The 15,216-nt window shown below is 41.3% G+C and overlaps 2 protein-coding genes across 5 annotated transcripts; both read right to left on the bottom strand.

Moving 5' to 3' along the window:
- Window positions 1–85: 85 nt before the first annotated feature.
- Window positions 86–9,111, bottom strand: si:dkey-273o13.3 (filaggrin). 3 transcript variants are annotated; one of them, XM_070555332.1, is made up of 9 exons: window positions 8,513–9,111; window positions 7,613–7,652; window positions 7,135–7,334; window positions 4,589–7,016; window positions 4,183–4,208; window positions 3,637–3,798; window positions 3,447–3,513; window positions 3,269–3,373; window positions 86–2,878 (listed from the first exon to the last, which is right to left on the bottom strand). In XM_070555332.1, exons 3-9 carry the CDS (start codon window positions 7,245–7,247, stop codon window positions 2,060–2,062), a joined length of 3,720 nt encoding a protein of 1,239 aa, XP_070411433.1. In that variant the 5' UTR covers window positions 7,248–7,334; window positions 7,613–7,652; window positions 8,513–9,111; the 3' UTR covers window positions 86–2,059. The 3 variants fall into 3 exon arrangements, with proteins under 3 accessions (XP_070411433.1, XP_070411431.1, XP_070411432.1); XM_070555330.1 differs by having other exon boundaries at window positions 7,613–9,111; XM_070555331.1 differs by having other exon boundaries at window positions 86–2,875; window positions 7,613–9,111.
- Window positions 9,112–9,281: 170 nt separating this feature from the next.
- zfpl1 (zinc finger protein-like 1) lies at window positions 9,282–14,850 on the bottom strand. 2 transcript variants are annotated; one of them, XM_015961201.3, is made up of 8 exons: window positions 14,687–14,850; window positions 11,474–11,586; window positions 11,264–11,375; window positions 10,971–11,164; window positions 10,805–10,883; window positions 10,539–10,724; window positions 10,156–10,279; window positions 9,282–10,035 (listed from the first exon to the last, which is right to left on the bottom strand). In XM_015961201.3, the coding sequence occupies exons 2-8, from the start codon at window positions 11,573–11,575 to the stop codon at window positions 9,849–9,851; spliced, it is 984 nt and encodes a 327-aa protein (XP_015816687.3). In that variant the 5' UTR covers window positions 11,576–11,586; window positions 14,687–14,850; the 3' UTR covers window positions 9,282–9,848. The 2 variants fall into 2 exon arrangements, with proteins under 2 accessions (XP_015816687.3, XP_054586655.2); XM_054730680.2 differs by having other exon boundaries at window positions 14,700–14,849.
- Window positions 14,851–15,216: the final 366 nt, after the last annotated feature.

The raw sequence follows: 15,216 nt of genomic DNA, 5'->3' as shown, positions 1-15,216 counted from the left end.
AAACCATTTCAATATGCAGAACAGCTTCGTTGCACAATAAACAAACTGAAAACATGGTTTTAATTTGCTTTATTGCTGTAGGCATAGCATAAACTTACACATAATTTCAATATTTGCTTTGTTAGGTTACTTATTGTAAACTACAGGAAAAACACACGGGCCAACATGATCTCACATTTTCATGACTGATACAATGTTTGTAGTTTGTCACACCACTACTGTGGATACTTTGTACAAAAGAAAACAATTTGGATTTTAGTTGTCTCGTTCAGCTGCACAGATCGTGGCCGCCTGAGGAAACCTTTCTCACAGAAGTTGGGAATAGAAGTGAGCACATACTAAAGAGTCACAGTAATCAATGATCTGGTTTGTCAAGATGGTTTGAAAACACCGCAAGCGTTGTGATGACATTAAGTGTTAATTGTTCCACCCTGCTGTCATCTGTCCAGTTATTTCTTTACTTTGAAACAACTAAGTTATTGGTAGGATGGGGCAGAATGAGTTTTCCACAAAATCAAAGCTGTTTTGGTATCTACTTTTTATTGTCATAAAGGTAAAAACAAATGAGGAAAATTATCTAATCATATTTTTTATATTAGCAGCAATAAATGACCTTCTATTTGGAGGTTTAGGAGAAGCAGATGATGTTCCAAAACGTGTATTCTCCTGCCTCCCGTTTTTTCAGAAAATATCAGCTCTAATAATCATATTTAAAGGTGTGGGAAAGTCGATTAATCAATGCTTTGCAGTGGTCTCTGGTAGGAATAAATGCCTTGCAAGCCGTACTCGGGGCAAAAAGCCCAGAAACGCCTGCATCAGCAGCGACAAGTCTGCCACATCAGAGGAGAGCTTAGCACGGCAGGATTTGGAGTTATTTCCTGATATTTGGACAGCTCACCTTTGATTGGATAACAGCAACACAACTCTTGCAACACTGATGTTTTATCTCCACAAATAACACAAGCCTGCAGGAGCTTGTGCCTTGTGGTTGAGTTGCTAACAGTTAGCTTCTGCTAGCCAAGACGTCCTCTGCTGTTTCCTGGAGGCTAAACCAACAACACATTGTGAGTCAAGATGGGTGACTCCATGATTGTTAAGTGACAGTGTGATGTTGATCTGTCAGGAATTTCAAATCCTAGAGTTTCACCATCTATTTTCTATCAGAAGCGAATGCAGGAGATAGGTGTAGGAGACTATTTTAATGTTCAGCCAGTATGAAAAACTCAGAGTGGTTGATTATAATCAGAAATAATCATAAAAATTGTGAACTACACCTTTAATTTATCTGAGCATGAAAATCCCACTGTGAAGTAGGAAACATAAACCCAGTCAGTTGTGCAGGATAAGGAGGATGCACTCTGGACTGGAGATTTGAACAAAATGAAAACCACTAAACCAAAATTTAAGGAATGGACTTGATTAGGGATGATTTCATGCTTCAATTTAAAGATGACCAAATATTCCTCCTAAATGTGTAACATTCAGAGAATAAGCAGTGAGTCTGAATCAGACACTGATAGAGTGCCTAGCACCAGAATCTGAGTCCCATGAGTTGTTGTGGATCAGCGGGAGCGTTTCGTATGGATGGAGGAGGTCTCCAGACCAGGCCATGACGTGGGAGATGCTCCAGGAACCGCAGATCTTCTTAAAGAACAAACAGCTGATGTGTTCAAAGTCTGTCAGGACAAGTGATAACAAAAGTGTTTTTTGTTTGTTTCTTAATGAAAGCAAAGTTTGACGAAACTGTCACAATTTTCATGAAAATTTTTAATTTCTAATACTGACTGTGCCCATTTGTCCTGTTTATTCAGACTAATGTAACGTGTTTCCACTGAAAACAAGAATATTTAAAAATGATCCCAAACTTTTGTTCTTTTTTTCAACAGCCATCGCACTTACGCCAGTAAGCAACAGTGGGAGGAGCCAACCCATCAGGAAATACTGTTAAATTAGGGTTACGGTTAGGATTGGGGTGCATTCACGTTGAATGACTGCATAAACCTTTAAATCAGATGTATGTACATTAAAGACAAATACTGTAAATGTTATCAGTGTCTGGTCACAGCTGAGTTCGCTCCACATTCAGCGCTTTGTCTGAGATCCCCTCTGCCCAGACGTGCACCTCGGCCCTGCCTGGCTCCGCCCCCTCGCTGGAATCACACATCAGGTGTTTGAGCAGCTGCTCTGCTGAGTGCAGGCCAGCCATGCTGCCGTCCACCTCGTCCCCTCTGCTTCTTGTCAGCCTCCTAATAACCGTGTCCCTGTCGTTCCTCATTCTCCAGTGATGAAGGATCTCGTCGTCTAAATCTTCGGCGGCCTCGTCTGCTGAATGGTGCAGGTTCATCACAGCTTCTGTGCCTCTTAGCTCTTTGCACACATGGTGGCGTGCCAGAGGGATTTCTTCTAGGCTCGCAGACCGGATCAGGATGGCAGACTTGAGGTTTTGACAGGCGGTGTCAGACAGATTTTTGAAGCCAGAAGGGCAGGAGGTGGTGTGCACTGGTGGTAAGAACTCGTTGTGAATGGTGAACTGGAGATGAGGGATCGGCAGTGGGTACGGAGAGTGTCTCCTGAAGATTTCCTCACTTCCCGATTCACTGTCTTTGTCCATATCTGATTCCTGGTGTCTCCATGTTAGACCCCTGTTTGCTCCTGTCAACATAAGTCGTGGGGTCTCCTCTCCCAGCTCTGACCAATCAGATTCCTCCTCCTCTGGAACCGAACCCAATGGCTGCTCCTGCCCAGGACTTTTCTCATTCTCATAATTGTGGTCGTCCATGAACTGAGCCGGAGGAGGGGCTATGGGAGGAACCGCTTGAGTGAGGGCATTATCAGCCTGAGACTGAAGATTGAGTTGGTGTGGCACTGAAGTCATCTGCTGCAATTGGAAATTGGAACCCAATAAAAATAATCATGAAAAACTAAACAAATAAAATCACAAAATATGCTAAATTTAACCATTCCTTCTCAGAAACCCTGCTGGAAAAGCCAGCATATGTTGTGTTTTGGTGCTGGTATGCTAGTGCAGCATGGGTTACTGGTGAATGGATGCATGGGATGCTGTAGGTTGGATGCTGGACCAGCATACCAGCACCAAAACACAACATATGCTGGTAACTAACCATTTTGGTTTATGTTGGTTTTTCCAGCAAGGAAAGAAAACAGAAACCAGAAGGAATACCAAATGTTTCCTGTCTTTGGTGATTATTTGTGACAAGTCATCTTTCTGCCTTGAATTTAAACAAAAAAAAAAAAGTCAAAATCTCACATTTATTTCCTCCATGGTGTTGGCGATTTTTACATCAGTGAGCTGCTCGGTCAGCTCTGAAATACGCCAGTTCAACCTTTCCCGTTCCCCTTCCATGTTCTGAAGCTGAGGTGCAAAACAAGTTCAATGTGTCAGATTGTCTCTTCATTAAAAAGAAAGGGTTTGTCTGCTCTCTCACCATTAAGTGAAGCCTTTGCTCCAGAAGACTGTTGGTCTGTTGTGTGGAGGAGCAATCATCCTGGAGACTAAAATAAATCAGACAGACCTAGAGAAGTTATTCCATGAAGTTCTCTCAACTCATATTAGATCAGAAGATAGTTTTGTATAACAGATGCACATGATTACAAGTGATTAATTAGTTTTATAACCTTTTAAATCTGTCCATGAGGTTGCTGAGCTCCATGCGTGTCCTCTGAAGTTCAGTCTCCAAAACCTTTTGGCTGCTGATGAATTCCTCTCCTAAACACTCCATCCTCACCGCCGTTTTCAGCAGACTTTGGTGCAGACCTTCGTTTTGGTCTTGAAGAATCCTTTGATGAAAATGCAAAGATGTTTAAAGTCCAAAAACTCTGGTTGAACTAATTAGGGATGCACCAATACTAGTATCAGTAAAAGTGAACCGATACCACTGTTCACCTAATATTTTAGTTTTGTGATAATGTCTATTGATATATTTTATTTTTTATCTACCTCACAGTCTTTTCCTGTTGAAAATAGAGAAGAAAATAAAACCTATATTCCAATTCATTGCATTTCTTGGTGTGGTAGAAGTATCGGTATCGGTAATCTGCATCGGCGAGTACTCAGATCCAAGTATCGGTATCATATCGGTTTGGAAAAAAAGTGGTATTGGTGCATCCCTGGGACTAATACATTAATTAAAAACAAAAACAAAGGAATAACATTACACTCACGCGACTCTGCCGGGCTCTTGTGTTTTCTTTGGTATTGAAAAAAAAAAACAAAGACAATGAAATTTTGGGATGAATAAATGAAATTTAAACTTTTTTTCTGTTTATTAGAAAGACTAGAGACTAAATAATGAACTGCAAATTAATCTGTCTGTTGTGGTAAATTGATCACATTTTGGCTTGTGCATCATAGCTAATCTATTGTTCCATAGCAAAGGATCTATATTCCATTATGACATGCAGGCACTCACCAAAATCGATGCCAAAACAAATGAGGGAAACATCGTTACATAATGTGTTAATGAACCTAATAATGCTCAGACAGCTGTAGACTTAGACTTGTTGATCTTTTCTCAGTAAACAAGCTGTAATGGCAGAGTGAATGTATGAATAAAAAACACAGAAATACCTCTTGTGATGGTGGCCCAGTGAATGCGGTCTGCTCCTCATCTTGATTTGACAGGCTGTTTGTGCTGCTGGGTGAATCCTTGCTGACAGGATTTTTGTGTGATGGTACACTGATGCTAGAAGTTACACGAGTGTGTTTGTCATCAGGCCGACAGTTCTCATACCTGTTGTGCTTGCCGGGACTCTGGTGTGATTCAGGGTGAAGACTTGTCTTATAATCTCCACAGAGATGTTCATGACACGATTTGTGGTTGTCTCCTCGTTGTTCTCCATGGTGATGGTGAAAACCTGGACTGTGCTGGTCTCCATGGTGATGGTGATGAACATCGCTCTGTTGGGTCCCATGGTGATAATAATGGCCTGGACTGCATTGATCTCCACAGCAATGGTGAGGAGCTTCACAGTCTTCATGGAGATGGTGATGGGCCTCCATGTGCTGGTTTCCATGGTGATAGTGATGGCTTGAACTGTGCTGGTTCCTGTGGTGATGATGGTGGCCTTTGCTGGGATGGTCTCCACGATGATGGTGTTGGTCTCCATGGTGATGGGAATGACCTGTGCTGGAATGGTCTCCATGATGATGGTGATGGTCTCCACTGTGGTGATGATGAGTGTCTCTATGAAGGTTCTCATTGTAATGTGTGAAGCATTCCCCTCTGTGGTCTCCGTGGAGAAACCTGGACTGACCTGGACTGTGGTGGTCTTGCAAGTCATTCTGAGACTTGCTGTGGTGATGCTGAGAATGATGCAGATTGCTTGGACTGTGGAGATGTCTATGATGAAGGTAATGAGTTTTTTCATGGACTCCATATTGATGCATGGCTTCAGTAGACTGGTCCCTGTGAGGTGGATGACGACCTTGACTACGGTGATGGTCCTGATGATAAAGATGAGAAGGTCCAGTCTTGTGAATACCTTGGTGATGATGATGAGACTCTCTGTGATGGTCTCCATGCTGATGCTCGTGTGTTACATGATCTTCTTGGTTACCGGTTGGGCTGTGGTGTCCATGGCGACATGGTGTTGTCGGCCTTGAATTTGGATTGTTGTGTTGATGGTGACCTGAACTGTGATGGTCCTCATGATGATGTGGTTTAATGTGGTGGCCTCCACAAGGATAACTTGGATCATAGTTATGTTTGGGGGTTTGAGCATGGTCATGATGAGATCCACAGTGATGATCTTGACATTGACTTCCACCTCGGGGCTCGTCAAGGTGATGAGCTTGGCTGTAGTGGTCTTTGTGGGGTTTTTCTTCATGAGAATGTGATGTGTTGTAATACGGGGGACTGTGATGATCTTGGTGTGGAGGACTATGGGAGAGTCCATGTTGATGATTTGTAGTGTGGTGGTATCCATGGTGATGGGGATGTCTTGGGTTAGGGTAGTCTTCATGGTGATGAATATGGCATTTCTTTCTAGAAGGCAAATGGGACTGATGGTCTGGAGTTGGAGACCATGAGCGAGAGTTTCTAGGCCTATGCTTCATATGAGTGGGTGAAAGTGAAGAACGGTGGCCGTAGTGGTGAAAAGATTTAGAGTAGGATAGTCGAGAAGAGTGAGAATGCCGGCTTGAATGGGAGTGTTTGCTAGAGCAAACAGACCCTGGACTCACAGGCCGACTTCTCCGCCGCCTTGGCCTATCAGTGTTGCTGTCTGTCTCCCTGGACCTGGGGGACACATGCCCAGGACTGTGTGCATCTGTAACCCCCAGAGAGGTGAGTCTCATGGGGCTGAGCACCTGTCGAGTAATTTCATTAAGGAAGGCAGAAAATTTCATTTTTTCTTTCCGAAAATTCTTCTTGGCTTCACTTGTGCTGTTCTCCTGGTCACCTCCATCCCCTGTTCCATTCCCTACGCCGTCTTTAGCAGCTGGGAGATCGTCCATTGATTTGGCTTTGCGGAAACTTCCGTCAGTTCCCCGTTGATTTGTGCTTGTTTGTTTAATTGTCACGCCTCCCTTGGCAGGCCCATTGGAGGAAGACTTCCCCGTGTTTCGTTTCTGTTTGGCAGATGACCTATTTATGTTGCCTATTGCATTTATCAGGGGAGCTGTGTCATCATCTTCTTCAAAGAACTTGTGTTTCCCAGAGATGTCAGAAAAAGACTGGGAATGCTGGGGTCTCCTGGGATGGTATCTGTCTGAAAATTCACTGCTGGTCTCAGAGGACAAGCTAGAAGAGGAGGAAGACATAGAAGAGGTAGAAAAGGAGGAGGAGGATGAGGAGGTTGTCAGAGAAGAGGAAGAGGAGGAAGATGACAGTGATGAAGAAGATGAGGTTGATGTGGAGCCATTGGTACTTTCTAAAACAGAAACATGATGATGGTTTTTCTTATGCTGGCCACGGTGATGGTGGTGATTCTTGTTGTAGTCATGCTGGTTTTGGTGATTTGGTTGAAGGTCAGTGGTGTCCTCTGCTGGATCGGTGCTTTTAAGGAGATAAAACAGGGGTTTCAAGTTCATGCCACAAAAACAAGAACCCAGTTAGATTTATGAAATTCCTTTAGGAGAAGAATCTTTACTATGACAAAGCTTCACAGACTTACTTATGACCACGGTGATGACGATGTCCTTGGTTCAAATGATGCTGCATCACGTGTTGAGATTTAGACTTGGGCATCTTTTTGTGCTTGTACTCTTTTTCATGATGGTCACACATTTCAGACTTTGGTCTTGATGCCAACCAACAGGTCTGAAATTGTTCTTCATAAACTGGTGCTGCAGCTGGTTGACACAAATTTAGGCCCTGGTAAAAAAAAAAAAAAAACAAAAAAAAAACAGCATTCTTTAAATAACAAGTTTTATTTATCTGGAGTTTTATTGATTTCTGATACCTAATGAAAATTTACCTTACAAGAGCTTTATTTTTAAACTGCTGTCATTTACTGTTGCCAGCAATCTTTTACAGAAAAATGGGCTTAGGGTTATGTGACATGCAGGGTATACAATCATAAAGCATAGAATAAATAATTTATAATTTTTGTTTTTAAACATAATCATCTCATGATCAGTGTGCGTACTTACGTTTCTGTGAGTGGAGATGCACCGATTCCCCCTGCTGCAGCTGGGAGACACATGTGCAACATAAACAGACTCGTCAATATATACTTGTGTGCCGTCCAATGACAGAAGAGCTGGTGGCTGCAGGCACGAAAGATGCACTGCAGGAAGGCTTATGCAAGGGTTGAAATAAACTATAACTATCATCCTTGATAATAAAGGAAGCATGATCAATGTGTGACATGTTTTATAAACACATCTAAGTCAACCCTTGTTTTGAAGAATTAAAAAAATTGAATTCAAGTGTCTTTTAAGATATTCTCTTCTAAACTTCTAAAATCTGCAGTAGCTACAACATTGCTCAGCTCTCCATTACAACATAGCTGTTTGTGACAAATTTTGGGACTGACAAACAGGTTTTTATGATTTTTTTTACAAAGTGATCAAACTCCATCATCTCAGGTTAAGATTTAAACTATTAGAGATGCTCCATGCACATTACGCTGAGTGTCACAGCAACACTCTGTTGATCGGTTTTAAAAATCCAACATGTTTGTTTTTCTCAGCTGACATCATCTACCACAAATACCATCTTGTGTTTCTCAGTATATTCTCACTTATCAAAGTGTCATTTCTAGATGCACCAGTACATTCTGTATATTGCAGTAATGTAAATGTATTTGAAGCAGAGAACAGCGTAGCACGTTGACGACAAAGTCAGATTATCGATAAGGATGTCCCTATTATGTCAACGCCATGGACAAGCCAATAACTCAGTTACTGAGAACAGCATTGAACTCCAATAGAGTATAAAAAAACACATAAAAATGTTCGGTGAAAACACTTTTGTTCCTTTTTGTTGTTTGAGTCAATAAATATATCAAACTATGAAAAATTATGTTATAGTAAGTATGAATGCCAGACCTGCTCTTTTCTGTAATCTAACGAGCATAAATACATCCCAGCATCGGCACAGCTGTGACTCACTGACGATCAATGGCAGAGCCCTGCTGCTGTGACAAACACAATGGAAAGTTAGGGGAGAGTCAGCTAACACGTCATGTGGCGGTAGATATTTATAACAGTATCAACACTTGAATTTGACAGGGCGAGTATTTCCAAGGACAGCGTGTGACGGGACAGGATGGAAAGCCAACACAGCTCTCCTCACGAACAAGAGTGTGAATGTTTGCTAAAAATAAACAAATCTGAGTATTTTCACGAACTTTTCAAAGCGCTGAAGAGGAATGTGACATCATGTCTGCCTCGACTCCTTACAGCCATGGCCAAGAGTTTAATGATGGCGATCACTCCACGCACACACGATCTACTGTATTCTAGTGCTGCCACAAGACAACCTGCAGACAATTGCAACAGTCCTCCTGCTGACTTAAGTGAGTTTAAGAGGACGAGGCCGGAGACCTGTGATTCTGACGATGTTGGATTGGCAGACAGGAGATCCTGGAGGATACTACATTGGTATCAGTCAATATATATAATAATCACTATTTAACATCTCCACAGTTGATGTAAATTACACTCCAATATCCATGTTCATTCCAAAGCCTGTCAATAGTTCTTTTTCATGAAATATAAATAAACAGGCTTATTGCGTTTGATTGGTGCAGCAAAAATAAAGAAAAATTAGCATTAATCTAGGATTTCAACCTTGGACAAAATAAATACACTAATATTTTATATCTCCCGTTTAATGTACAGTCAAAAAATTCAAGAAAATGTGCATACAGTTTATCTGGAAAAGCTAAAGCCAAACCACTCTGTTTTTTTTAGAAGGAATTCTGATGCTCATAGTAGTGTAGCACATGTAGAATATGTCTGACTCCAGACATCACATCACACCAGCGGGTTCAAACTGTTTCATTGTTCCGCTGCAAACAGTGTAGGACACGCTGACACTTCTGCTTGCATGAGTTGCATGTTTCCTCAACATCAACGCTGTATTTAGAAAAAACAAAACCATTTAACTCAAATTTCACTCAAAATGTTACCAGAATTAAGTATTTCCCCTCATTAAAGCAACAATAACTGGATAAATAAATTCTGTTGGTCACTGTTAGTTTGTGGATCACAGGAGAACTGCTGAATGGTGCCATGAATGTTTGTTTACACTCTGAAAGGTCCTGGCCAGCTCAGACTGGCTAACCAGTCTCTTAAAGTTGAGTAAACAGCTCCCTCTGCTGGGCAGGTAGTGTTTTTGAAGGTCCCACTTCAGTCACTTTATGGAGGTTTAAAGCTCTCATCAGTTTTTGCCCACACGAATGTTGGGGTTAAGAAGGGGATCTAAATTGGGGTCTGAACCGGCCGAGGCACGTCCAAGTTTAGCCATGATGATGATCAGTGTGAAGAATCCCAGGACTCCAACCAAAAGAAGCATGAAGACTCGCTGTTTCCAGGACAGAGATGTCCGCTTTCCACCGATACGATTCCTGAAAAGATTAAGGAATAAAATAAATCTGACATTCAAAGACTTTTTCCCAAATTCTAATGTAAGATCTAATTTCCACACACACACACACATAAAACAATAACAGTAACATAAAACTAACTTCAAAATCTGTGCAAACCAACTCAGCGCTGGTCGCCGCCGGTACTTGTCATCGTCAAAGTCAATCTGTGTGACCGAGCTGTAAGCAGCGTCCCGTGTGTCGTAGACCTTTCTCGGTGATGATGCTGCACCAAAAAACAATGATCATTCTGTGTGTGGAGCTTCACAAATAAACAATAAAATACTAAAATCAAGATTATCACAATTACTCAATGAGTCAAAAACCGCCAAATTATTTGTTTCGGTTTAGCTGAAAACATAACCCAAATGATGTGATGCGCCTCATCCAAGCTTAGCTTTCCACATTCATCATTACATATGCAGAAAGAGTTATTTAAACCTCCTAAAAATGAAGTAGAATTATAGAAAGCTTGGTGAATATACCTGTGTGTAATGTTACTGTGTCATTGGCAGCAGTTGTAGTGAAGTTTATCACGGAGTGCTCCTTTATTTTTGGATCCCCATTTTTATGAAGCCCTCCGACGTCGTCCTGGGCTGAAGGTGGGACAGGCAGTGGGCTGAGGTTGGTGTTGAAAGACTGACTGGGGTACAGCTCATTGTTTTCTTGGGCTGTAGAAAAATAACGAACTATTAAAATACATTTAAATCCCGTTAAAATGACTTAATTATGTGGACAGATCAGGGATTACCATCAAATGTTGACCAGTCTGTGTAATCAGAGACATCATTAGCTCTGGACTCTTCAAGGGTCCTGACAGGTTCTTCAATCTGTCAAAAATTCCATTTAAACATAAACAATTAACTAGATGTTGTTTTAAATAAAAACAAGAAAAGTATTAAGCAGAAGCCAGTTACCAGTGGTAGCCCTAAACCAGCCCGAGCCCAGTTGACAGATGACAGCTGCTGTTTCAGCACATCAGCCACCGGGCTGGCTAGATTAGACGGTGGGAATACTGGACCCTGACAGGTGGGGCACTGGTACCCTGCTGGGGCCGTATGGAGGGGCAGCCGACATGCCAAGCTATTAAGACACGCCCAATGAAACACATCTATAGATAAAAAAAAAAATAAAAAAAACTTGGATGTAAAGTATGAACTCATTATTTATGATGTTTTGGAAACCCCCCCAAAAGATGTGACAACGTTACCGTAGCAGATCAGTCGGACTGTGTCTTGTGTGTTCAGTGGATTATTGCACAGAGAACAGTTTGGGTTGTAATCGCTGTCCTGAAGCCACTGCAGATAAGACTGCACGATGCACTGGAGGGCAGCACAGTGGAACAGTGTGTGTTAGCACAAAGCTGCAAGTTCTGAAAAAACGTGCATCCTGGGATATGGTGTACCCTCCCTCCACTTACCTTGTTGTGGTTAGAAACAAGGCAATGCTCGCACACGTTCACACGATGTTCAAAGCAGAATAAGTTGGTCACCTTTCTCTTGGGACACTTGCAGAGACCCATAGCCACAAGAGCTGTGTTGAAAACAGAAGCAATGTGTGTTTTTATAAAACAACAACATCCTCAGATCGAGTCCTGACGTTCTAAATGTCTTTCATGTTGTCAAATACTTTCTCTTTCAGTAAATTAAGAATGCAATACTCAAAAAAGGCTCTAAATAGGAGATTGAAGCAGATAAATATAATACTTGACCAGTCAGAAACATGCAAACACAAAATAATTAAAGCCTTTACATTTTGCCTAATTGTATGCACATAATCCAAAACTTAAATGACCCAACAAAAGTAAAAATACTGAGAACATTCTCTAAAAGTAAACAATTACATGCTCAGAACAATGATTAACTCTTGGATCGACAGGACAACCACTTGTTAGAGCACATTTGAGTTCCTTTATCTAAATGACGCACCACTGAACTGAAAACAACAGGGGAGGAAAAAGTAAAAGAAAAATACAAAATCTATTCTAAAAATAACATAGAAATGCCTAATTAAAGTAAATTATTACCTTGAATTATCAGATTAATATTACTATTTTTTCATCATCATTTATTACATATACCACACTAACCTTAATTGCACCACATTAATAAAGTGCATAACAATAAAAAATCTGTCACTGCTTTGTTATGGTGTAAAAGTTTAGCCTAGTGAACTAGATCAAATTCTTGCTTTGCAAAGTTTGAATAATAAAAATATTATAATAAAAATAAATAATACATTTATTTTGTCTGGCTTGCCAGGCTAGTAAAAGTTAAAAGAAACTCTAAAAAGGGCTGAATAAAAAATAATCTAAGAGAGAATGAATTGGTGCTAATGCCCATTTATAGGATGACAACAGTGACAGGAAGCTCCTTAAACATCGCCTGACCAGCCAGCCCCATGCTTCCTTGGTTCTCTGTGTAGAATTAAACAGAGGACAAGTCTGGCAGGCCAGTCTACCTTAAACAATCTGGAGCCGAAAACCAGACCAACATGTTATTCAATCTGATGGATTGGGGGTGAATAACAGAAATCTGAGTTTTTGCTGTGTTCTGACCACATGAAGAACACTGCATAGCTTTAACTCAAATCTGAAAATAAGTTAGCTGAAGGCTGCAAAAGTTCACATTCCTTTAACCATTCCTCATACCCACTTTTGTTCCAGTCAGACCTTAAAATAAAGAATAAATGCACAATTTGGATATTAAAGCATAACTTCATGAATGGAAATCAGACCAAATCCTAACTGATGGTACGATTCAAAGTCACCGACGTATCTCAAAAAGATGTTCCTGTGTTGTAATGATTACAAAATACTGGCCAGATCAAACCTGATGCTTTTGTGCAAAAACATTTTTTTTTAATTTAGGATAAGCATTAAATACAAACATCAGGTGATTGTACTCACATTTGAGATTATGATAATTTTGGAAATAATTAGATTCAGCTCGATCTGACTTACTCATATTTAGAAACAAAATTCATTTCATTAATTTAAATTCAACGTGACCGGACTCCCCGGGAACCTACACTAGGATCCTGTTTGTGGACTTCAGCTCTGCGTTCAACACCATCCTCCCTGCTCTGCTCCAGGACAAGCTCTCCATGTTCAACGTACCCAACTCCACCTGCAGGTGGATCACTGACTTCCTGACGGACCGAAGGCAGTGCGTGCGGCTGGGGAAGAATGTTTCCACCACTCAGACTATTAGCACAGGATCTCCACAGGGCTGTGTACTTTCTCCTCTACTCTTCTCCCTGTACACAAGCTGCTGCACCTCGAGCCATGACTCCGTTAAACTGATCAAGTTTGCGGACGACACCACCCTCATCGGGCTCATCTCTGACGGTGATGAGTCCGCCTACAGGAGGGAGGTGGATCGGCTGGTGTACTGGTGCAGCAGCAACAACCTGGAGCTCAATGCTCAGAAGACAGTGGAGATGATTATGGACTTCAGGAAAGTCACAGCCCCATCTCTCACCCTCGTCCTGACGGACACCCCCGTCACCACTGTGGACTCCTTCCCATCACACATGATCTTAGGTGGGAGCCATCCATCAGCTCCCTGCTCAAAAAGGCCCAGCAGAGGATGTACTTTCTGTGGCAGTTGAAAAAGGCCAAGCTGCCGGCCCAGATGATGGTGCAGTTTTACACGGCCATCATTGAGTCCACCCTCACCTCCTCCATCGCTGTGTGGTACGCTGGAGCCACAGTAAGGGACAAACATAGACTGCAGCGCATTGTGTGCTCTGCTGAGAAGGTGATTGGCTGCAGCCTTCCATCTCTCCAGCACCTGTATGTCTCCAGAACTCGGGGGCGTGCAGGTCGGATAGCAGCTGACCCTTCTCACCCGGGACACAGACTTTTTTAGCCACAGACTTTTTTAGCCGCTTCCCTCAGGCAGGAGGTTACGGTCCATCCGGACCAGAACCTCCCGTCACAAGAACAGCTTCTTTCCATCTGCCGTTGGACTTGTGAATAGATTATAAACACACAACCATGCTGGTCTTCTGTACTCGAAACATCGTCACGTTATCGGCCATATTACCTGCCATTTTTATAGCTGAAAGTTGTATTCTATTTTTATTCTTATTGTGTGTTCATGTTATATGTAGCACATTAGTACCAAAGCAAGTTCCTAGTTTGTGAATTTTGTTCAATGACAATGGCAATAAACCTTTTCTGATTCTGATTTATTTGATATTTAGTGTTTTAGTGCACTTTGAGACTGAAAGTTGAATAAAAGTGCGCATCAGAGCTAAAATGCCTGCTTGTGCTTTGGGGCTTTTAACTTTTATTCCAAGTCCTGAAATAAACGATGAATACGTTTGTCATACAGTCGTCACACTGATGGTACATAGTGGGAAAACACCCTTATCGAAGGCTAACTTGTACTCATATTTTTACTTACTACGGGTGAATACGTTTATACGATGTAAAAAAAGTCACCATATATATATTTGATAAAATGTTATAAGTTAGTCTGAATTGTTTAACATCTTCTGACGGCTAACCCATAGCACCTATCAACACTAATCAGTTAGCTTAGCTGCTAGCTGCCAGGTGAGGAAGTGTTAGCGAGCTAATACAGCTAGCCAGAGGAGCTAAGAAAGTTATAGACGTAAATATTACCTGTCACACTGACATTAATCACGATCCGTTTGTTTTAGGTGATGATGTACGCTGTCATGTAAACTGCCTGGTCAAAGCAGTACTGGAGGATATCATCATAAACCTGGAGCGACTTCTTCCTTCCTGTGTTTATGTGCCACGTCTTTTCCACGTTCACTTCCTGGTCACGTGACTTAAATATACATCTGAACATGTAAACGCTGCCCCCTACTGAGCTGGAGGGCAAGGTATTTAGTTTATTTGCAAATTTTTCATTTTTTATTTTTGACAGGAAGTAAAAACAAAAATAAACGACACATATAAAGACAACATTTATTCAATTTATTCATTTGTTTGTTTATTCATTCATTTGCTTATTAGACCACAGATGTTCGAATTAGATGAACAATTAATTAGATCAATTTAATTTGTCACTCGGATCAGTTTAAATACAAATTTACTCACTCTAACATTTTATAAACTATTTTAGACAGACGCTAATAAGTCCAGTTCAAATCAGTCACAAATAGTATGACTTCATTTGAAAGCTG

This window comes from Nothobranchius furzeri, chromosome 10 (assembly GCF_043380555.1).
Source record: "Nothobranchius furzeri strain GRZ-AD chromosome 10, NfurGRZ-RIMD1, whole genome shotgun sequence".
Classification (NCBI taxonomy): domain Eukaryota; kingdom Metazoa; phylum Chordata; class Actinopteri; order Cyprinodontiformes; family Nothobranchiidae; genus Nothobranchius; species Nothobranchius furzeri.
The sequence above is the reverse complement of the archived record's forward strand: the minus strand, read 5'-3'. Positions and strand labels throughout refer to the sequence as shown.